The sequence below is a fragment of the Sapajus apella genome, unplaced genomic scaffold (assembly GCF_009761245.1).
Source record: "Sapajus apella isolate SASKATOON/1434 unplaced genomic scaffold, GSC_monkey_1.0 scaffold45, whole genome shotgun sequence".
Lineage (NCBI taxonomy): Eukaryota > Metazoa > Chordata > Mammalia > Primates > Cebidae > Sapajus > Sapajus apella.
Genome location: NW_022436985.1, coordinates 19909844 through 19934090, shown reverse-complemented (window position 1 = coordinate 19934090; position 24247 = coordinate 19909844). Strand labels below are relative to the sequence as shown.

The 24247-nt window shown below is 38.7% G+C and overlaps 1 protein-coding gene across 4 annotated transcripts in view; it reads right to left on the bottom strand.

The window, feature by feature from the left end:
• CNOT6L (CCR4-NOT transcription complex subunit 6 like) overlaps positions 1-23540 on the bottom strand; it is a 107251-nt gene extending 83711 nt beyond the window's left edge. The window contains exon 1 of one of the 4 annotated variants that reach the window (XM_032239838.1): positions 23407-23540. Coding sequence is in view for 2 of the 4 variants with exons in the window: in XM_032239836.1 (XP_032095727.1) it covers positions 23028-23032 (5 nt within the window). In the remaining 2 variants the exon portion in view is untranslated. Of the gene's footprint in view, positions 1-23027; positions 23298-23406 lie in introns of those variants that run through there. The other 3 variants (XM_032239836.1, XM_032239837.1, XM_032239839.1) reach the window with 3 other exon arrangements.
• Between the last annotated feature and the right edge of the window lie 707 nt (positions 23541-24247).

The window sequence follows — 24247 nt, the reverse complement described above, 5'->3', positions numbered from 1 at the left end:
TCTCTCTCTCTCTCTCTCTCTCTCTCTCTCTCTCTCTCTCTCTCTCTCCTGCTGGCCTTGTGATGATGTGCCTGCTTCCCCTTCACTTTCCACCATTGTAAGTCTGTACAGGGCCCACAGAAACATGAGCTGATTAAACCTCTTGTCTTTATAAATTACCCAGTCTCAGGTATGTTTTTACAGCAGTGTGAGAATGGACTAATACACCAGTACACTGGTAACTATAACACATTGCTGAGAAAAATTAAAGGACTAAATAAATGAAGACATACATTGTATTCATGGGTCAGAAAAATCAATATTAAGATGCTATTCTCCCTAAACTGATCTACAAATTTAACACAATCCCAGTGAAACACCTGAGGTTTTTTTTTTTTTTATTCATTGAAAGTGATCTTTTTTCTTTTCTTTTATCTTAAATAATTTCAGTTTTTATTTCAGATTCAGGGGTATGCATAAAAGGTTGTTACATGGGTATATTGCATAATGCTGAGGTTTAAGGTATGAAGGATCACATCATCCAGGTAGTAAGCACAGTATCTAATAGGTAGTTTTTCAGCCCTACTCCCTCCATGATGTATTTTTTATAAAAATTAACCTGCTTATTCTAAAATATATATGGAAACACAAAGGGCCTAGAAAAGCTAATACTGAAAAAGCTTTGAAAAGGAAAACTAAAATTGGAGGATTTACACTACTGATATGGTCTGGCTCTGGGTCCCCACATGTTGGGGGAGGTGCCTGGTGGGAGGTGACTGAATCATGGTGGTGGACTTCCCCCTTGCTTTTTCTTGTGATACCGAATTCTCATGAGAGCTGGTTGTTTGAAGGGGATGTGTGGCACTTTCCCCTTTGCTCTCTCTCTCTCTCCTGCTCTGCCATAGTAAGACATGCTTGCTTCCCCTTCTCCTTCTGCCATGATTGTAAGTTTCCTGAGGCCTCCCAGTCATGCTTCCTGCCTGCAAAGCAAGAGTCAACTAAACCTCTTTTCTTCATAAATAACCCAGTCTCGGGTATTTCTTTATGGCAGTGTGAGAACAAACTAATACAACTATCTAATTTCAAGAGTTTGTAGCTTCAGTAACCATAGAAATAAGGTACTGACAAGATAAACATCAAGAGTACAGAGTCTAGAAGCAATTAATTTTATAGTCAATTAATTTTCAACAAAACTGCCAAAGATGCCAGGCATGGTGGCTCATACCTGTAATCCCAGCAGTTTGTGAGGCCGAGGCAGGCAGATTGCCTGAGCTGAGGAGTTCAAGACAAGCCTGGGCAACATGGCAAAACCCCATCTCTAACAGAGAAATACAAATACAAAAAATTATCTGGGCATGGTGGTGTGCCTATGGTCCTAAGTACTTTGGAGTCTGGGGTGAAAGGGTCACTTGAGCCTGGGAAGTCAAGGCTGCAGTGAGCTGTGATGGTGCCACTGCACTCCAGCCTGACAGAGGGAGATGTTGTCTCAAAAAAAAAAAAAACTGCCAAGGATATTCAACAGAGAGGATAACCTTTAACTAATAGTGCTAGAGTAATTAGATTACCATATTTAAAACAAATGAACCGCAAACTTTACCTCACACTATATAAAAAAAATATAGTAGGCCCCCCATCCCCACCCATTATCTACAGTTTCAGTGAAGTTTGTAACCTGTAGCCAACTGGGTCAGAAGATATTAAAAGGAAAATTCCAGAAATAAACAATTTACAAGTTTTAAATTGTGTGCCAGTCTGAGCAGTGTAATGAAATCTCATCCTGTCTCATTCAGTCCTGCTTGGACATGATTCATCCCTTTGTCCAGAATATCCGCACTGTTTATGATACCTTTCTATTAGTCAATCAGTATTTGTCTCAGTTATCAGACTGTCAGTCTCACAGTGTATTTAAGAAACCCTTATTTTACTTAATAATGGCCCCAAAGCACAAGGGTAGTAATGCTGGAAATTCAGATATGCTAAAGAGAAACCATAAGGGGCTTCCATTTTAAGTGAAAATTCTCAATTTAATGAGGGAAGAAAAAAATCATATAGTAAGGTTGCCAAGATCTATGATAGGAATTAATCTTCCACCCATGACATTGTGAAAAAGGCAACAGAAATTCATGTGGTAACTGCAGTTTTAGGCATCCACTGAAGGTCCTGGAATATATATCCCCCACAAATAAGGGTGGGACTACTCTATGTTCAACATGGATCACACACCTAAATTTAAGAGCCAAAATTATAAAATATCTGGAAGAAAACACAGGAGAAAACCTTGGTGACTATCAGTTTGGCAAGGATTTCTTCAACACCAAAACAAAAGTATGATCCATAAAACAAAACACTGATAAATTAGACTTCATCGAAATCAAGAACTTTTGCTATCTGAAAAACATTATTAGGAAAATAGACTAGGGCATGGTGGCTCCTGTCTGTAATCTCAACAGTTTGGGAGGCCAAGGAGGGAGAAGCACTTGAGACTAGGAGTTCAAGACCAGCCTGGGCAAATATACCAATGACCCTATCTCTACAAAACTAATACAAAATCAGCCGGGCACCTATAGTAGTCCTAACTGCTCAAGAGGCTGAGGCAGTAGGACTGCTTGATCCCAGAAGCTGCAGTGAGCTATGATCATGCCATTGCACTCCAGCCTGGGCAACAGAGTGAGATCTTGTCTCTAAAATAAATAAATAATTAAAAAAAAAAAAAAAAAAAAGAACTCACACACTGGGAAAAAATACTTACAAATCATGTATATGATAAAGAATGTATATCCAACATGAAGAACTGTCAAAACTCAGCAATAAAAAAAATTCTAATGGGCAAAACATTTCAATAGACACTTCACCAAAGAAGATATATTATTGATGGTAAAAAAGTACGTAAGATGCTTTATGTCATTAGTCATTAGAGAAGTGGAAATTAAACCACAATGAGATTCTACTCTATACTTCAGCCTATTAGAATGGCTAAAGTTTTTTTAAAAACCAAGCAAAAAAACAACTGGAACTTTCATACACTACAGATGAGAATGCAAAATAGTAAAACTTTGGGGAAAAGCTTGAAGATTTCTTAAAAGGGTAAACAGGTCAAGCATGGTGGCTCACACCTATAATCCCAACACTTTGGGAGGCCAAGATGGGAGGACTGCTTGAGCCAGGAGTTCAACATGAGCCTGGGCAACATAGTAAGACTCCATCTCAATTTAAAAAAAATTAGCCAGGCATGGTGGTATGGTACCTGTGATCCCAGCTACTAAGGCAGCCAAGGTGGAAGGATTGCTTGTTACAGTGTGCCATGATCACACATCTGCACTCCAGCCTGAGTGAAGGAGCAAGACCCTATCTCAAAAAAAAAAAAAAAAAAAAAAAAAAAAAACAGAAAAAGCTAAATATACAGCTACCATATCACCCAGGCATTTCACTCCTAGATATTTAACAAAGAAAATGAAAACATTCACCCACCCAAAGATTAAACAAATGTTCTTATATCTTTATTTATAATATCCCGAAACTGAAAACTGTTAAATAGGCCAAACACAGTGGCTTATGACTATAATCCCAACACTTTGGGAGGCCAAGGTAAGAGGATTGTTTGAGGCCAGTAGTTCAAGACCAGCCTGGCCAACACATCAAGTCCCTGTCTCTACAAAAAAATAAAATTTGCTGGGCATGATGGCATGCACCTGTAGTCCCAGCTACTCAGGAAGATCACCTGGATCCAGGAGGTGGAGGCTGCAGTGAGCTATGATCATGCTACTGCACTCCAGCTTGCTACTGTAAAAAAAAAAAAAGTCAAAAGTAGTATGTTCAGGCCAGGTGTGGTGGCTCAAACCTGTAATCCCAGCACTTCGGGAGGCTGAGGCAGGCGGATCACCTGAGGTCAAGAGAGTTCGAGACCAGCCTGGCAAACATGGTGAAATCCTGTTTCTACTAAAAATACAAAAATTAGCTGGGCATGGTAGTGGACACCTGTAATCCCAGGTCCTCAGGAGGCTAAGACAGGAGAACTGCTTGAACTTGGGAGGTGGAGGTTGCAGTGAGCTGAGATCATGCTATTGGACTCTAGCCTGAATGAGGACAGTAAAGTTCCATATCAAAAAAAAGGGGGGGAGGGGACATGTTCAGACCCAAACTAAGAAGTTGCAAAAGTACCTGTAAAAGGATCACATATCAGCTATATAAACCGAGCATATGAGAACTCTTTCATTCAAAGTAACAAATCATCTAGAGAAAGATTTAGTATGTGTTTAAATGTGAAAAAACTAAAGTAACATTTGAACACTTCATATAAAATCCTTCATCTTTTTCCTTTTCTACCTTCCAATTTCAGGCTCTGCCTCTCTGGTGGTATATAACAAATCCAATAATTGAGTATTTTTTCACAAATTTAATATCTGTTTGTTTATATAAACAATCACCTGTATATAAACTAAGAATGCTGAACTGCATCAAAAAAAAAAAAAAAAACGAATTCAAAAAATTGGTTTAGAAAACTGAACTTGATAGTATCAAAAACCGAACTAATGAATCCTTTTCACAAAGCTAATTACTTTAGCTTTTTTATTTCTTCAGGAAAATATTTTAAATTAAGTCTTATACAAAGGCCAGGTGTTATGGCTCACACCTATAATCCCAGCACTTTGGGAGGCCAAGGTAGGAGGGCTGCTTGAGCCCAGGCATTCAAGAGCAGCCTGGGCAACACAGTGAGACCCTATCCCTACCAAAAATAGATATATATATTTTTTGAAAAGTAGCCAGGCACAGTGGCATGTGCCTGTGAGTCAGCACTAGCTCCATGGGAGGCTTAGGCAGGAGGATCACTTGAGCCCAGGAGGTCAATGAGCCTATAATCATGCCACTGCACTCCAGCCTGGGCAACAAAGCAAGACCCTGTCTCCAAAAAAAAAAAAAAATCTTGTATACAAAGTTTTGAACAATATGAAAGTCTGAGAATAGCTATAACAGCCATCCCATACTTTTGATCAGAATCAAATTATACCATATTTCAGTGTTAGATAAACAAAAAAGATATGTAGAGATGGTAAAACTAGTATGACTATTCTGAGAACCAGGGTTTAGAATGTGTGTAAGCCACGTCTAAAATCTACAGGTGTCCATTAAAAACAGTAGAGTAAAACAGAAAAAACTTAGTAACCCAGCTGTCTGAGATAAAACTTGATAAAGTATAAAGAAAAGCTCCATCCAGGAAAGGGCTCCAAGGTACCAACATCTTAATTACAAAAGGATTTAAAAGAAAGATAAGGCCAATGCTGACTCACATTGATCCAAAACACTAGCATTAAACAAAGAGCTAACCCTTAACTTTTTGGCATGAATAAAATGCCTACAAAGGTATCCACTCTACTTATACAAATGACTGCCAAGAAGGTGGCGCTTTGTATTGAGCAGAAAGGTTAGAAGGGAAGGGGTGTCAACTTTAAAATAGCTCCTCAAATAGTTGATTAAAAGGATAAAGAACAAGAGAACCTACATTGCTTTGAGTCAAGCTGGGTTCCAGGAAAAGGATACTCTGAGCCTATGTGAAAGCAAAAACCAGCCATTGAAAAATATAGACACCCAGGTTTTGCCAGCAGAAGGAAGAGTATTGTTCATTATCTCCCACAAAGGTAGCAGAGCCTTTAACTTTGATTCCTAGGTTTTCCTGGTAAATAGATAACTCTGCAAGAGCAACAAAGCAAACTAAATATAATGCTCTTCCCAATTTCAATCCTGCAGTCACAATGCCAACTTCACAAACTCATCAGAGGTCACAGAGGAGCTAATTTCCTGTTTTGTTACTTAAAACTCATTACCTTCCTCCTAAGCTAACCAATACAGAAGAATTTCCTCCTTCTTGTTTTGAAGATGACAGAATAATGACAGTATGCATATAACATACTAAAAAAAATTTTTTTAGTTAGTTACTAAGAGTCAAGGAATAGAATTTGATATCATTTTCTAAAACCCAATTGCACATAATACATATGTATTATTACTCCACTTAAGGAAGAGATATTTATCTCTTAACCAATTTTAGAACCTTTATTTTGAAGTTATTTTACCAAAAGACAAAAAAGTAACGGGGAGAATGTAACATTTTATAAATATTTACCAAAAACTCATTGTAAGTCATGCACTCTGTATGTGCCTGGAGTCCCAGCTACTCACAGGCTGAGGCCAGAGGACTGCTTGAGGTCAGGAGCCCGAGGCTATAGTTAACTACGGTTCCATTTGTGGATAGCCACTGTACTCCAGCCTGGGCAACACAGCAAAAACTATGCCCCCTGCCCTAAAGACCTTACAGTACAGGAAACAAGATGAGAAAAATGTAAATAATGACTACTAGATTGTAAACATTAATTTCCCATTTCTTTCTAAAATGTATTTAAAGTTGTTTCCCACAAAAGAAATATAACACTGTTAATAAATAATTGTAATTTAGTAAAGAATGTGTGTAAATTCCATTAAAGTCCATTAAAAAGCTACTAAGAAGATTCCAAAGAAACAGTAGCTCTAAACAAGGTTGATAAAAAATTGTAAGGTGTGTTACAAATATTGTAATATGTAACTATTAATAGTAAAAATTACCTAAATTTATGTACAATTTATACAATATAAATACACTGTATGTCAGCACTAACTATTCTCTTACCAGGATCCCAGCAATAAGAAAAAAGAATAGCGTTACAACTATTTCTCCCAGATATTACAAATCATGATGGATATATGTTGCATGTGCACTTATCCTTCATGTATGTTATATAGGTTTTAGTTCTATATGGCTATCTCTTATACTACTAAAAAACATTTTCATTAAACATAAATGACTTCCTAATTACTAAATGAATTTTCAATCTTCTTTTCAGCCAGTACTTATCCCACATGGCTTCTCTGGCTTTGAAAACTAAGGACAACACTATTTCTTGAAACCTTCCCCTCCCTTATCTTCTGGACCAGATTTTAAATAAACTGGTAGAAAAAAGAAAACATGCACTGAATGAATACCCAGTATGTGCCCAGATGGTATGCTGGAGAGTTTATCAAAATTATAGATTCTAACTATCAACTATCATTTTACCAATGAGGAAGCTGAGAAATACAGAGAAGTTGTGCAGACACCTAACACCTCACAGCTAGTAAGTGGCTAGACTTGAATTTAAACATAGTTAAGACCAACTACAAAATCCAAGCTTCTACTAAATCACGCCAAATTTTAGACACTCCCATAAGGAAATGCAGAAAAAGTATTTTATAATCTTGGGGTACAGAAAACTTATTGTAAGCAAGGCAGAAACCTTTTATAAAGAATGATAGGGCCAGGTGCGGTGGCACATGCTAGTAATCCCAGCACTTTGGGGGGCCGAGGCAGCCGCATCACCTGAAGTCAGGAGTTTGAGACCAGTCTGACCAACATGGAGAAACTCCATCTCTAACTAAAAATACAAATTAGCTGGGCATGGTGGCACATGCTTGTAATCCCAGCTACTCAGGAGGCTGAGACAGAAGAATTGCTTGAACCCGGGAGGCAGAGGTTGTGGTGAGCCAAGATCAGGCCACTGTACTCCAGCCTGAGCAACAAGAGTGAAACTTTGTCTCAAAAAAAAAAAAAAGAATGAAAAAAAAGAATGATAAACAGTATTTTAAAAATTTAATGTCTATAAGGCAAAGAACAAAGTCATAAACAAAGTCAAAATATAAACAAGAAACTAGAACAAAGTCTCCTCAATATTGATAATGAGAAACAAGGTAATGTTTCTAATATATAAATAGCTCATAACAAAGTAAGTAATAAGAAAAAAATATAGACACCCAATAGAAAAATTTTGGGTAAAGGTCATGATCAGGCAAATCAAAAGAATGCAGTGGCCAAAGAAAAATGTGAAAAAGAATTACCTCCACTATAGTCAAAAAATTCCAAAATCTAAAATATATATGACTTTTTGTTATCAAAACGACAAAAATTAATAAGTGAATATGAGTTTCGGAAAATAAGCATACATCACCCAATTGTTGGGAGTAAAATCTCACAAAACATTTCTAAAGGGCAATCTGGCAAGATGTATCAAATCTTAAATGTGTAATTATTTTGATCTAGCAATTCCTTTCCTAAAAATTCATACTTTAAAAAAATGTGCAAAGGTGTACATACAAGTTTTTTCACTGCATTAGTGTTGATAATCATCAAAAATACAGAAATAAATTGTCAATCAGCCGGGCGCAGTGGCTCATGCCTGTAATCCAAACACTTTGGGAGGCCAAGGCAGCTGCATCACAAGGTCAGGAGATCAAAAACATCTTGGCCAACATGGTGAAACCCTATCCCTACTTAAAAAAAAAAAAAAAGAAAAAAAAATTAGTTGGGTGTGGTGGCACACACCTATAGTCCCAGCTACTCAGGAGGCTGAGGCAGGAGAATTGTTTGAACCCGGCAGACTGAGGTTGCGTGAGCCGAGATCACACCATTGCACTCTACCCTGGGTAACAAGAGCGAAACTCCATCCCAAAAAAAAAATAAAAAAAAACATAAGGTATGTTTCCACTGTGGAAAATTTGTCAAGTCCTCAAAAAGTTAAACACAGAAATATATATGACCCAGCAATTCCATTCCTATGTATATACCCAAGAAAATGAAAACATAAATCCTCACAAAAACACATACATGAAAAGAAAAATAAACATAATAAAGTATGTATAATATATTGTTCACCCATAAAAAGGAATGTTACATGCTACAACATGAATTAATCTTGAAAATATGCTAAGTAAAAAAAGCATACACAAAAGGTCACTATTAAATGATTCTATTTATATTAAATGCCTAGAAGAAACAAATCCATAGAGAAAAAAGTAGAGTGGAAACTATCAATGGATGGGGGAACTGAAACTAACTCATATTAAATAGGAGGTTTCTTTTGTGGGTTATGGAAATGTTCTGGAATTCACTAGCAGTGGTGGGTTCACAACACAGTGAATGTACTAAAACCACTGAAATACACACTTTAAAATGGTGAATGTGTTATGTAATACATATCTCAAATTTTTTATCCTAATTTTTTAAAACATGAGGTATATCTAGTAATGAAAAAAAGATCATGTTTTCAAATGAAGAAAAGCAAGTTTTAAAAAAGTATATACAGTATGAATCATCTCTGTTATGTTTTTGTGGTTATGTAAGTATATATTGCCCAGAAACAGGTAACAGTACTACTGCTGAGCCTTGAACAACATGGGTTTGAACTGCACAGATTCACTCATGTGGGTACTTTTTTCAACCAAACACAGATGGAAAATACAGCGCTCGTGAGATGAGAAACCCACGTATGCAGAGGGCCAATTTTTCTTATGTATACATGGTAAGACTTGAGTATGTATGTATAGATTTAGGCATGCACAAGGGTCATGGAACCAATCCGCTCTATATCAAGAGACTACTATATATATTATATTACTAACAAGCTTGATTTCCATGAAGCAGGATAACCAGAAAATTATGTATTTCAGTATCATCTGAATTCTTTTTTTTTTTTTTACAAAGAGCACATATTCAAAACAGACATGATGCAATAAAAATACTACCATCTGCAAAGAAAAGTACATTACTATGACAAAGATATATAGACAAGAGTAAAACAAGAGACAATACAAGCAAAGATAATTAACCTGAGTTCCATAAATCGAACATGTGAATGTATATAGAAAAAAAATTACATCACTATTTTCACTAATCTCCAAAATTTTCACACAAACCTAAACAATCTACCATAATAGTATTAACAGTACCTGTGATTTCTGTCACTAACAGAATTATATTGTCATTTCATATAATAATTGTTACAGAAATCTTGAAAAATCATCTATATGTACCAGTACTCCAAAATTATGGTAATTTTTAGACTCGTTGCTAGATGTTACTTAACCGTATTAACAGAGAAGCATATATGTTATCGTATCACAAATTGGTTTGTTTTATATATTCTGGCATTTCAATATAACAAGTTCCTTTTAAGTCCTACTTTCTTTCACTCATTTAAAATTGTTATACTACAAAGAATTCACAGCCTTCTCCAGACTGCCAAAAGGTCCACAGCACCAAGGATTAAGAATTCACGAATTAGCAGCAGAAAGGGAAACCAATCATGAGGATATTCTACTTATGCAAGCATAAAGTAAGTAGAGCCCAAATTCAGGCAACAATAGACATCACTCCAATAGAATTCACAGCAATCAATTTAACTAACACAAAATATACAATTTCTTTCCTTGACCTGCCTCTTCTGTTTTTCTTGTCTCTGACTTCCTCATATTCAACCATTAATTTCACTTGAAAGCTTTTTTGCATCCCAACCAACATAAAATTTGTGCACTAATAAGAGACCTGAGGTTTTGAATTTAAAAACCGCTTGCTGCTCTAGAGTTGAAATATTTGTATCAAAATTCCTTACCCAGGTATTCAAGCCCCCCTCCATGATCATGCTCCAATTTGCCTTATTAACCTCATGTTCCCACTCAAGCCCTAGAAGTTAATGGGAAAATTACTTACTTTCCCACTCACCACCCTTGAACCTGGACTCATTTTTCTGCAATTATAGATCTGTTGATACTATTTCCATGTCTGTAATGCCATTTAATTATTCATTCATTTAATAAACATTTTCCAATTCCCTACTACATGCCAAACACTGTATTAAGCCCTACTATGTATCAAACACTTAAGCTACAGAGGTGAGGCATGTAACATCTGTGCCCTTAAAAATCTCACAGTTTAAGGCTACAGCGGGAGGATCTGTTGAGCTCAGGAGTTCAAGGCCAGCCTGGGCAACATAGCAAGATCTCCAACTCTTTTTAAAAAAAAAAAAAAAAAAAAAAAAAACAAAAAAAAAAACCCTCACAGTCTAACACAAAACAGAGACATAAGCCAAAGTTAAACACAAGACAATGTGTAAGTGTTATGAATGAAAATGCACAGAATGCTAGAAGAGCACAGAAAAAGATCATAAAGCAAAGACTGGAAGTACCAAGTAAGGTTTCCCACAGTAGGGAGTACCAGAAGCAGATTATTAAAGAAATCAATGAGGTCATAAAGTATAATGTATTGTAGGCATATATAGGCTATAAGTCATTCACTACAGCTAAGCTAGGGAATACATGAGAGAAAGAAGTAACAAATACGAAAACAAGAAAAGCAAGCAAAGACAAGATCAACATGGCCCTTACATATACTAAGAAATGTTGGGTGTGGTGACTCACACCTGTAATCCCAGCACTTTGTGGGGCCGAGGTGGGAGAATCACAGGATCAGGAGTTTGAGACCAGTCTGGTCAACATAGTGAAACCTGTCTCTACTAAAAATACAAAAAATTAGCCGGGCATGGCGGCATGCGCCTGTAATCCCAGCTACTTATGAGGCTGAGGCAAGGAGAATCACTTGAACCCAGGAGGCAGAGGTTGCAGTGAGCCAAGACCGTGCCGCTGTACTCTGGCCTGGGCAACAGTGCAAGACTTCGTCTCAATAATAATAACAATAATAATGCTAAGAAATTTGCATCTTATTTAAAAGTAATAGGAAGCAGCAAGATATCCTGGAAAGTACACAAGTTTAGGGATTCCAATGACTCAATCTGTCACTTACTTGACCTTCATCAAATCTGCCTCTCTAAGTTTCAGTTTCCTCAACTGTAAAGCAGAAATTAATAATATAAACTTACCAGGATTGTCACAGGAAGAAATGAGTTAGTTCAGGTAAATCTCTTAGCATAGGAGTCAGTCAGACTACAAACCGCATCCAGCCTGATTTGGCAGCAACGAATAGTTTTTGTATTTTTAAAGAATTGTTAAAAAAGAATTACAACAACAAAACAAAGGATTGTTAAAATACAAAAAATTACAGCAAAAACAATATGCAACAGAGATAATACATGACCTAAAAAGCCAAAGTATTCACATCTGTTCCTTTACAGAAAAAAAGCTTGCTAGGCCTGACATGGCGGCTCATGCCCGTAATCCCAACAATTTGGGAGGCCGAGGCAGGTGGATCATTTGAGTCAGGAGTTCAAGACTAGCTTGACCAACATGGTGAAACCCCATCTCCACTAAAAATACAAAAATTAGCCAGGTGTGGTGGTGTGTGTCTGTAACCTCAGCTTCTCAGGAGCCTGAGGTAGGAGAATCACTTGAACCTGGGAGGCGGAGGTTGCGCCAATATTGTGCCACTGCACTGTGGCCTGAGTGACAGTGAGACTCCACCATTGAAAGAACAGAAAAGAAAAAGAAGAGGAAAAAAAAAGAGAAAAGAAAAGCTTGCTGTCTCCTATCCTAGCCCATAGTAGGTAACCAGAAAACAGAAACTATTATGAAATGATTATAAGTAGAGAATTTAAGCAACATAGAAGTTTAGAAGGATTTCTCTGGTGACAATGTATACAAAGGAAAAGATGTTAAAGGAGATATAATGGAAGTTGCAGACTAACAAGATATTGAGGTAGTCTATTAATTTTTTCCCTGCCTTTCTTCTCATCATAAAGGTAAGAGCAACATCTATCTCCTCTCTTGTTTCTCCCTGTAGGTTAAAATCTTTATGTACTCTGTATGTTACAGCACTTAATGTTAGTCACTTGGCATATTCTACCTTCACTTGTTTACTAGATCCAGACTTAAAGGTCTGATAAGCGTAAGCATTACAGTATAAAACTAAGTGTTTTAAAGTCAAACAGATCCGGTTGTAATCTTGGGCATGTTAATTAACTTATTTCCTAATTCGAAACAGTAATAGAGTACATGCATGGTTTTTTAGTTTGTTTTTTTACTATGACTGTGCCAGGTAATGTTCTAAACACTTTGCAGTATTACATCATTTAATCCTCACACAACTCTAAGAGATAAGAAATATTATCTCCCTATTATAGATGAGAAAACTGAAGCATGGAGAAGTTCGATGAGTTTCCAGAGAGCTAGAAAGTGGAGAATCCAAGGCTCACTTTCTTAACCAGCTTCAGGATGAGAATCATACTGCCTCTCTGACAGGATTTTCATGAAGACTAATTTAAATTACACATTTAAAGGGAAAGAGGGGAGTAGCTTTTCACATTCCTCGGTACTCAGTAGTCAAATAAATATTAGTTCCATTTCCTGACAGAAAGATTATTCTACATTTCTTTTTATTCCCCAGAACCCTGAATACAATAGTCTATAACAAATAGAAGCTTAATGAATATTAATTAATAGGTTATACTTTTGATGATTCAAATTCTTATAGTGTTTCAAGGCTACCATTCTATACATAACTGACATTATGTTGTTTCATAAAATTATATGTAGATGTTGCAGAAGACTGTACTAAATATGAACCTATACAAGAACATACTCTGTAAGTAATTTCTGGGTTTTACTTTGTTAAATATACTAAACATTATGATCAGAAAGCAATGGATATATGAAATACCAACAAAGTCTTTGTATGGAGAGACATTAAGGTTAGTATATACTAAATTTAGTTCTATTCTTTTAGCAGTATTTGTAGCTGGTATTATATGATTTATGTTACTCGTTTAGGAAAACTAAGTAATATGGGAAAGGGAAAAATAGAGTATACACTTTAAGATTACAGAGGGAGGTTCTCTGCAAAATACTAATATAGAGAACATAAAGTGTTTAAATCTCTATTTTGTGTCAGCAATTTCAATTGTTAATAAATGAAAACAGTATTTGAAAGCCCAAAATTACCAGGCATTTATTCAGTACAAATGATGAGTCTCTAACAGAGCAAAACAAACTACTTACTTCTTTTAAATTAAGTATAAATTTTATCTGTACCAAAATTTTAAAGTGGAGTAAAAAGAATTAATGAAAACTAATAATCCTGCTACAAAAAAGAATACAAAACAAAAATTTTGTTAACAGAAATATTCTTAGCTAAACTCAAAGTTATCTTAACTTCTGAGAGAGATATGTGGACAAAAATTAAAATTTTTTCAAATATTTAATCAAAATGTGGCTGCATGGGAACACAATTAAAATTTCTAAAAGTAAACAGAGTAATCGCCACATCAAAGTGAAACACAACTTTACCTTTCTGAACAAAGTTTCCTATGAAATTTGTTAAATTTTTTAGAAAATTGTAAAGAAAACGTATAGAAACCAAGCTATTGATGCTGAAATGTTTAGGGTGGGGAACATCAACTGAGAGCTAGATTCAAAGTACATTAAACATAAAATTTTTTATTAACCACAACCCCAATATGGCAAAGGTTGCTTACTTTTTAAATTTTTTTAATTGGAACATAATTGTATATATGTATGGGGTACACAGTGATGTTTCTGCACATACAATGTATAGCGATCAGATCAAAGTAATTAACATATCCATCATCTCAAACATTTATCATTTCTTTGCATTTGGAACATTCAATATTTTCCTTCTAGCTATTTGAAACTACCTAATAATACTGTTAACTATAGTCATTCTACAGTGCTATAGAACACTAGAACTTACTTCCCCATCTACCTGTAATTTTGTATCCTTTAACAATCTCTCTTTTTAGCCCCTCTTCCCCCATCCTTTCCAGCCTCTAGAATCCTCTTTTCTACTTTTTATTTCTGAGATCAACTTTTTTTGGCTTCCACCTATAAGTGACAATATGTGGTGTTTTACCTTTATGTTCCTGGCTTATTCCACTTTACACAGTGTCCTCCAGTTCCATCCAAGTTGCCAAGAACGACAGGATTTCATTCTTTTTGAAGATGGATTTAATTCTTTATGGCTAAAGTATTCCATTGTGTTCACTTAAGTTCATGGTTAGCACTTCATTATGATTTGGTTTCCTCTCTGATGCCCTCCAAATCTAGCTATCAAGCTACTCAGTAAGAAATTCTCCACACAATTTTTATTAAATATTTTTCAAAAGAAACAATACTTTCCACTGCTTAAAAAACCTGAATCATTCAGATCATCAGTAAAAGATTAAGTCCTCTCTAAATGTGCATGTGGAGTGATGGGAAGATGATTAAAGACCAAGAAAGGAGTGGGGAAGGAAGGAAGGAAAAAAGAGAGAAAAAGATGAAGATCTAGCCCCTCTTCCTCCAGCAAGTTAAACACTATTATCTGCCACTTATTAATTGACATGGCATCTTTGCTTTTCTAATCCACATTTCATAATTCCCTCAAAACTCAGTCCTAACACACACACACACACACACACTCTCTCTCTCTCTCTCTCTGAACAAACTAGGAAGTGAACTTCCTCAACCTGATAAAGGCTATTAATGAAAAATTTACAGCTCACTACCTTCTGCACACTGCCTAACTATGGGCTAGCCCTTCTCCACAAGGAGCAGTTAAAAAAACATTAGCTAACATCATACTTAATGATAGAAGACTGAATGTTTTCCCCCTAAGATTGGGAACAAGACAAGAATTTGCTGCAAGTCAAGTGTCTTCTCTTGACACTTATTTTCAATAATGTTCTGGAGGTTCTACCAAGGGCAATTAAGCAAGAAAATAAACTAAAATGCATCCATATTGGAAAAATAGAATTGAAACTTCATTTGTTTGCAGGTGACACGGCATCTGTATGTAGAAAATCCTATGGAATCTATTTAAAAACGATTAGAACTAAGAAATTCAGCAAGGATGCGGGGTACAAGATCAACACATATAAATCAAGTACATTTTTATACACTTGCTATGCAAAAAAAAAAACCCCAATTTTTAAAAACTCCATTTACAATATCACCTAAAAGAAAAAGGCCAGGCATGGTGGCTCACACTTGTAATCCCAGCACTCCTGAAGGCCGAGGCAGACAGGTCACAAGGTCTGGAGTTCAAGACCAGCCTGGCCAATATGGTGAAACCCCATCTCTAACAAAAATACAAAAATCAGCTGAGTGTGGTGGCGGTCACCTATAGTCCCAGTTACTCAGGAGGATGAGGCAGGGGAATCGCTTGAACTCAGGAGGTGGAGGTTGCAGTGAGCTGAGATCACACAACTGCATTCCAGCCTGGGTGACAGAGAGAGACTTTGTCTCAAAAAAATAAAATAAAATAAAATATTTGGGAAGAAATGCAGCAACAGAAGTATGAAAATTACATTCTGAAAACTATGAAACACTGTTGACATTTGAAGATCTAAATAAATAGAAAAACATCCCATGTTCATGGACAAGAAACCTTAATATTTAGATGGTAGTGGTCCCAAAACTGATGTACAGATTTAACACAATCCCTATCAAAATTCCAGCTGACTTCTTTGCAGAAGCTGGTCCTAAAATTGATATGGAAATACAAGACACTCAGCCAAAACAATCTTAAAAAAGAAAAAAAGAGTCTTTCTTTTTTTCTTCTCAAAAAGAAAAAGTTTGAGAGGTTTGAGGACTCAGACTTCTCAATTACAAAGCTACAGTAGTTAAGATCATACATATATGGATAAGGATATACATATAAATCAAGGACATAAAATTAGAAGCCCAGAAATAAATCCTCACACTTACAGTTAATTAATATTGAACAGGGGTGATGACCCAATTCAATGGAAAAAGAATAGTTTTTTCATAAATAATACTGGGGAAACTAAACATCCACATGTAAAGAAATGTTAGACCTCTACAACAGACCATATACTGAAATTAACTCAAAATGGATCAAAGTCTAAATGGAAGAGTTAAGACTATAAATCTATCAGGACAAAACACAGAGGTAAATCTCTGTGGCCTTAGATTAGGCAATAATTTCTTAGATATGACACCAAAAACACAGCAAAAATAATAACAATTTCACTTCATCAAGCTAAAAACATTTGTTCCTCAAATGACACCACCAGGAAAATGAAAAGACGACTTACAAAATGGGGGCAAATATTTGCAAATCATATATAAGAGACACATCTAGAGAATATAAAAGACTCTTACAGCTCAATAATTTAAAAAACTCATTATAAAAATGGGCAAAGAATTTGAGTCTTTTCACACACTTCTTTGCAAAGAGGATATACAAATGGCCGATAGCACATAAAAAGCATCATTAGCCATCAGGGAAATGCAAATCAAAACCAGGATCAAATCACACCCACTAGGAGAGCTAAGATCAAAAAAAGGATGTAATAACAATTATTGGCACGAAGTAGATATATTAGAGCTCTCATACGCTGCTGGCAGAAATGTAAAATACTGAGGCTGCTTTGGAAAACAGTTTAGAAGTTCCTCAAAAGTTTAAACACAAAGTGGCATATGTTCCAGCAATTCCATTCTTAGGTACGCACCCAAAAGAATTCAAAACATACATACATAAGAACTTGTACATGAATGTTCACAGTGGCAAGATTTATAAATAGCCAAAAAGTTGGAACAACCCAAATGTCCATCAGCTGATGAATAGATAAATGTGGTTTATTCTTACAGTGGCATACTATTCAGCCATTACAAGAATGAAGTACGTGCTATGACATGGATGAACCATGAAAACATGGTAAGTGAAAGATGCCTCTCATAAAAGACCATATAATACGACTGCATTTGTACAAAATGTCCAAAATTGGCCAAATAGAGAAAGGAGATAGTAATTGCCTAGAACTACGGGCATAAGAGAATGAAGGGTGAATCTTAAAGGATATAAGATTTATATTTTAAGTGATGAAAATGTTCTAAAATCAATTATGCTAATGGTTGCACAATTGTGAATATACTAAAAACTACTGAGTTGTATACTTTAAATGGATTACTTCTAAGGTATCTAAATTATACCTCATAAAAGTGGTCCAAAAAAACAAGCAACCCTTTAAGTGATTCCTGACCCAACTGACATTCCATTTTGTTACTCCCTCTCAGAATGTCTATAAACAGTTTATATCATATTGACTTGCACTAGTACATTTGTTTTGAAATATCTAAATTATATGCTTTATCTCCCTTACTGACAAACTTTAAGCTTTGCTAGAGTCTCTTCTACATCTTTCATACCTCTCTTTAGAACTGGGTACAATAATGGGTACAGAATGGGTCCTCAGATTAGGTTTTTAATTTTCAAGATGCAAAATATTAGAAATATTTACCATGGAGAAATTAACCAGACTACTCCAAAATCTTCCTTTTGGGAAATTAAGAGATTATATATAACTCCCAGAGATGCCTAACCAAACTCTTAGAATAAAAATAAGTAAAGGTGACACAGAGCTGAGGTTTCACATAATAATAATCCTGGGTAATGAAGGAATAAATTGTGGCCAGGCACAGTGGCTTATGCCTGTAATCCCAGAACTTTGGGAGGCCAAGACAAGCGGATCACCAGGTCAGCAGTTCAAGACCAGCCTGACCAACATGGTAAAACGTCATCTCTATTAAAAAATTTAAAAAAATAAATTGTGATTCAATTAAAATTAAAGTTGTCCGGTTAAAAAATTCCATTTACTGCATTAGAGGTCCAGTGTTAGTTCAGTTAGTAAAAGAAAGTTGTAGTATTTTCATCAGGAAGCATGAGCACAAATTAATAATTAAGCTTTTGTTGTTTACTTGATGATTTTATTGTTTTCTGGTTTAAGGCTCACACATAATTAATTTTAATAACTTTAGAATTACAAAAACTGCAGCAACAAACAAGAGAATATGGGAAGGTCCACCTAAATGAGATTTCCTCAAAGTAGTAGTAGTAATAATAATAATCATCATCATCATCATCTATCCCAATAGCAGAGGAAGAAAATTCAAAAAATGTGTTTCCTATGAAACTATACCCAGAAACTAAAATTCAGAGTTTTGTCCTACTGATCTGAACTGATTTCAAAATACAAAGAGAAATAACTCAAACTGCCAGAACTCATTAAACCACAATGACAGTCAATAACTGGATAGTACAGGAGAGACCCACTAAAGGTTATAGAATCCAACTCTAATGCTCTCTGAAAAAATTTGCATCTATAAATAGCTACGGAAATTCACCTATCATTTAAGCCCCTCAATGATGAGAGCTTCCCTCTCCCACTCCTGTGACTCTTACTCTTTTCCCTTTTCTCCTCTCCCTATCACTCTCCACTCACACACAATTTTACTCTTTGAAGATGGAAAGCAAATCTTAACGATCATAATTCATCTTTTGGATGTAATTTCATAAATACATGCTAACATCTAAAATAACACCATGAAATGCCCCTTGCAGCAGAGATGGCCAAGCTTTCCACCAGCCAGGGACATTTCCCACCCCCCTTGCATTCAAATATGACTCTGTGACAAATTTAGAGGAATGTTTATCATTTAAGTCTAGAGTTTCTTTTCTTTTCTTTTTTTTCTTTGAGACGGAGTTTCACTCTTGCTACCCAGGCTGGATCGCAATGGCACGATCTCAGCTCACCGCAACTGCCGCCTCCTGGGTTCAAGCAATTCTCCTGCCTCAGCCTCCCCAGTAGCTGGGACTACAGGTGTGCGCCACCATGTCCAACTAATTTTTTTTGTATTTTTAGTAGAGATGGGGTTTCGCCATGTTGATCAGGATGGTCTCGATCTCTTGACCTCGGGATCCACCCGCCTCAGCCTCCCAAAATGCTGGGATTATAGGCTGAGCCACCACGCCTGTCCTAGAGTTTCTTAAGAAATGGTCTTCTGGCAATAGGCAGGACACCAAGGCCCCAAGGAAGGGTGGAGTCACAAGATATAAGTTGTATGAGTCCCCAAATTACAACATGGAGGAAAGCCACAACAAACCTGCTAACTAACCAGTGCCACCTGCACTGGAACTGTCATGAAAGCAAGTAAATTTCTTTGTATTATGCCACTGAAATTTTGGAATGTATTTATTACTCTAATTAGCATTACCCAAAGTAGTACACGCAGAAATTCCTAAGTATTCCAATTCCCCCTAATTAAAGACATTAATAACAGATACTTTGGAAAGATTGCTTAAAAGCCCATTTAAGTAACATTAAATTTTAAAACCTAAACAACTTTCCACCTTGACTTTGTTGTAACATAATTCCTTTAGTCTAAATAGCCTTAGTACTTCCACTTCATATCCAAATACTGTACCTTTGTAGTTCAATATCATCTGTTTTCATGATTATTACAGAGAAACGTTCTTCCCAATTCTCCCAAATCAAAAAAAAAAATTATGAAGTCTTTCAAAATAATTCACAAAGTCCAATGAAAATTACTTTACCAAATACTAAATAAGAGAAAATTCATTTCTATTTGTTTCTAAGGTATTAAAAAGTATCTTTTATAGTTTTAAGGTAAGAATATTTCCATAAATATAACCACATGGGTTCTGTTCAATGTAAATACACACTCCTACAACACACACTTTTAAAAAATCACATTTTGCATTCTAAAAGTTGCCCCTAGTTATTTATAAAACTTCAAGCCCCTCAATGATGAGAGCTTCCCCCTTCCAATCCTGTGACTCTTACCTTCACAGAAACTTTTATATATAAATATGCATAAAAGTTATACTAAATGTGTTGAAATTTTAGTTTGAATTTTAGAAAATAAGATTTTTTCTTATCATTATTGATACAAATAAATTACGTAAGCCCTACTGGGAAACCTGGCATTTGTAAATAGGGACATGACAAATTTAAACCAATGAAACTCCCACATTCTCTTTGTCCTGTTTTTACCCAAAACAAAAAGAAGCCTTAAATTTACCTTTCTGTTGTCTTTACCTTAAATTCCATACATCTCCACAACATTTTTTGCACACATCATAGTTAAAATTTAATGAACACATTTCCTACTCCAGATAAAATAATAAAAATGGAAAGTTAGTGAAAGTTAAGTTGACAGAGGATTTTAACTTCTATTCAGAAAAATATTCTAAGAGGTTTTATTTATCAAAATCAGTAACATGACCTAGCATTTTTTGTAGCATTTAACTTTGGGTATCTATATAAACTTTAGTTCCTTTATCTTTTTTAATGTTTAAATGTATGGAAACATATATGTGTTATACAGAGGTTGAATTTTTTTTTCCAGGGCTACAAAGAAAAAATTATAAAGAATAATCAAACTGAGAGATGATCTATTTGAAAACATGAAAAGAATATATTATGATTATTTTTAACTAGGCTATTTTAATGACCATTTTTATTTCTAGAAAAAAAGACTTACCATATACTTTAAAGTTGTTTATATATACCTTTTGTATATTGAAGGACTCTGATAGATTTTTTTAAATCTTATAGTTACTTAATACTGCTCTAAATAATTAATCAGTATTTGTGCTTGCAAAGGCTCTTCAATGCCCATAGTCAGGGCTGCAGGAGGCAGTACTAAACTAAGCATCTACTATATGCCAAACGTATGTTTTCACATCTATTCTCAAAACAGCCTTACTATAAAGGTAATAGCTCTCTGTGACTGATAAAACTGTGGCTTACAGATAATAGATATGTTGCTTAAGGTCAAACAGCTAAGAAAAATGACATAGCTGGGATGCTAACTGAAGTCTGTAAAACAAGTCCTGTTCCCCACTACGTGTCTTAAATGTTTTTCCAGTAGTGGTAGTAGAAAACAGCTCTTTGCCCCTCCTTCTCTTCCCTCCGTTTCCCAGTGAACAGCATACAGTATTTCTTTGTGAGACCAGGTGCAAAGAGCAATCTCTGGTCATGACACAGAGCACGGCCTACAAGGATAGAATCTGTATTATGATTTTATCCATAGCAGGATTCTAGTTAAATGATCTAACTACATACAAATGTAATGAGGTTGGAGTAGAAACGTATATTAGCAAACAGTCATCCAAGTCCATTTGTAATTGGTTCTGAAATGCACTGTACACCTATTGGCAGCAGGTTTACCTTTACAATTGAATTTTGCTTATTCTCAAAATAGCTTTCCAGGAGCACATGCTGAGTAGACAACAGAGGCTGCTTCATCTAGTTTTTGGAGACTGAGGAAAACGTGTTTGTTGTGCCTATCTTGATTGACAAGATAAACAGAGGCAATACGGTAAAATGTAACACTGTGCTTCCAATGTGTACAAACGGCTCAGCTAAACTCCTTGTACACAATCCACCTAAACGTTTAGTCTAAGCTCAATACCCGCCGAGTTAAGGAGGATGACAGCACCAGTAACTTCCTCTTCCTCGCCCAGCTCCTCAGCTCCGCGCGTACACGCCTTTCCCCCTAGGAGGCAGGATAAAACAACTTCAAATGCACAAAATCCATCCAATCCCACCAACACCAGAGGCCAGCGAAGCCAGTTTCCCTTTCTTTCTCGGCCTTTCCAAGAAAATGTTTGTCAAATTTAAAAACAAAAATCATACCAAAGACAAAGTATTTGCAACAAAAATCCAAAATATTTACTCATTCCTTCCACAAAGCCCTAGAGGAAGGATGAAAAGAAGGGACCTCGACACCACGTATTCCCAAGACTGACTGTTCTGATTCACTTTCCCTCGGGTCCCACAGGCGGCCGGGGGAAGGCTTGCAGTCGGAACGACAAAATAAGCCTTCTCGTCTCCTCAGGAGACGCGGAGGCGGCCACGGCGACGGCAATTGGCGCGTCCCGCCTCCGACCCTCACCTGCCCAGGCCGGAGGCAGCGACGTGGGCTCGCGCGGGCTCGGCGTCCCGGGAGGCGTCCGGGGAGGCGGGCGGGCGCCCAGGCGGTTAGGCCGCGCTGCAGGCCGGCGCGCTTCCTGCCGCGGCCCGGGGAACGGCGGCCCCGGGAACGGCGGCGCGGCGCCGACCCGCAGCTCTCCCAGCCCCGCTGCCGTGCGTGTGCCGCACTCACTCGGCCCTCACCGACCGGCTCCTACCGAGCAACTCTCACCTGCGAGGCTCGGGAGCCTCGGCCACAAGGCGGGAGGGACACGCCACTCTGGGGTCCCGGGGCCGGGCCACCGTCGACACACACACACACACACACTCCCGGGGCCGGGCCACCGTCGACACACACACACACACACCCACACCAGAACCTTCGCCCTCCTCTGAAGGGACGCGGGTCAGCCCCGCCGCCCCCTCCAGTCACCCGACACACACCCACTCGCCGCGGGTCCTCGGGCCGCCTCCCGCCCGCCAAAGTCCCAACTCGCACACCCACACGCACATTTGTCCCTCTCCCACCTCATTTCCCCGGGGAAGCGCTCTCTTCCCAACACTCTCGATCCTACTCCGCGGCACAAGAACACTCTACCTCATGCTCTTCCTCTGGCCCAGAAGAAGCAACAGCAGCCATTTCCCCGCGGCAGGGGAAACACACACACACACACACACACACACACACACACACACAAACACGCGCGCGCGCGCACCAGGCCCCCACAGATGCTTCCCCTCTAGATCCGCGGCCGCAGACGCAAACACAAACACTCAAGGCGGGCCTCGCTCCCGCCCTCCCCGAGGGGAAGCCGCGGCGGCACATAGGGCCCGGACCCGGGGCTCGCGGGAGGGCGCGCAGGGAACCCGGGCCCGGGGTCGTAGGGGACCCGCGCCCCCTCCTCACCTGCATTCAGCGCGCCGGGGTCCGGGCGGCGGCGGCGGCGGCGGCGACGGGGCGGCTGGTGCTGGTGCTGCGGCGGCGGGGGAGGCGGCGGCGGCGGTGGCGGCGGGGCTGAGGGCAGCAAAGACATGCAGGCAGCCCGCCGGGGGGAGAGGCACCGGCCGGAGGGGATGCGGGGCGGGCGGGCCGGGCCGGGCCGCCTGACGAACAGCAGAGGCGGCGGCGCGGAGGACGGCTGAAGGGAGCGAGAAGGAGACGGACCGGGGGGCGGGAAGAGGGACTAGGGCCGCGCCGCCGAGCTTCGAGGACAGTGACCCCGGGCGCGCAGGAGAGGCCCCGCGGCCGTGGCCGCTGACGCGAAGGCCCCCGCCGAAGGAAGCTGCGCCCCCGCAGGGCCGGAGCCGCGTCTATTGCTCCGAAAGCCACGCAGAGCCTGGCCTTGGCCTTGGCCTCCTGGCGCTGGGGCTGCCGCCGCTGCGGGGGTTGCCGCTGCGCCGGGTGCTGCTGGGGCCGAGGTTGAACAGAGACGCCTGCGTTCGGTTCCTTCGCTCTCGCTCACACACGTTCACACCCCCGAAGGCCGGGGGAAAGGCGTCCGGGCGATATCCGTATTGAGATTAATAACAAGGTGCAGAGAGTGCGAGAAGGAGGAGGGTTGATTGACGTGGAGGGGCTGGCGGGAGTCAGTCACTCCCGGGTGCGGAGGGTTGGGGTGAGGGGAAGGAGGCGGGGCGGCAGCGGGGCGGAGCTCCAGCGCTGCGCCTTGGCCCCGCCCCCTCGTGCGCCGCGTACTGTCGCGGTGCCAGCGCGGAGGCCGGGGTCTTGCGGGTTTTTTTTACTCTTG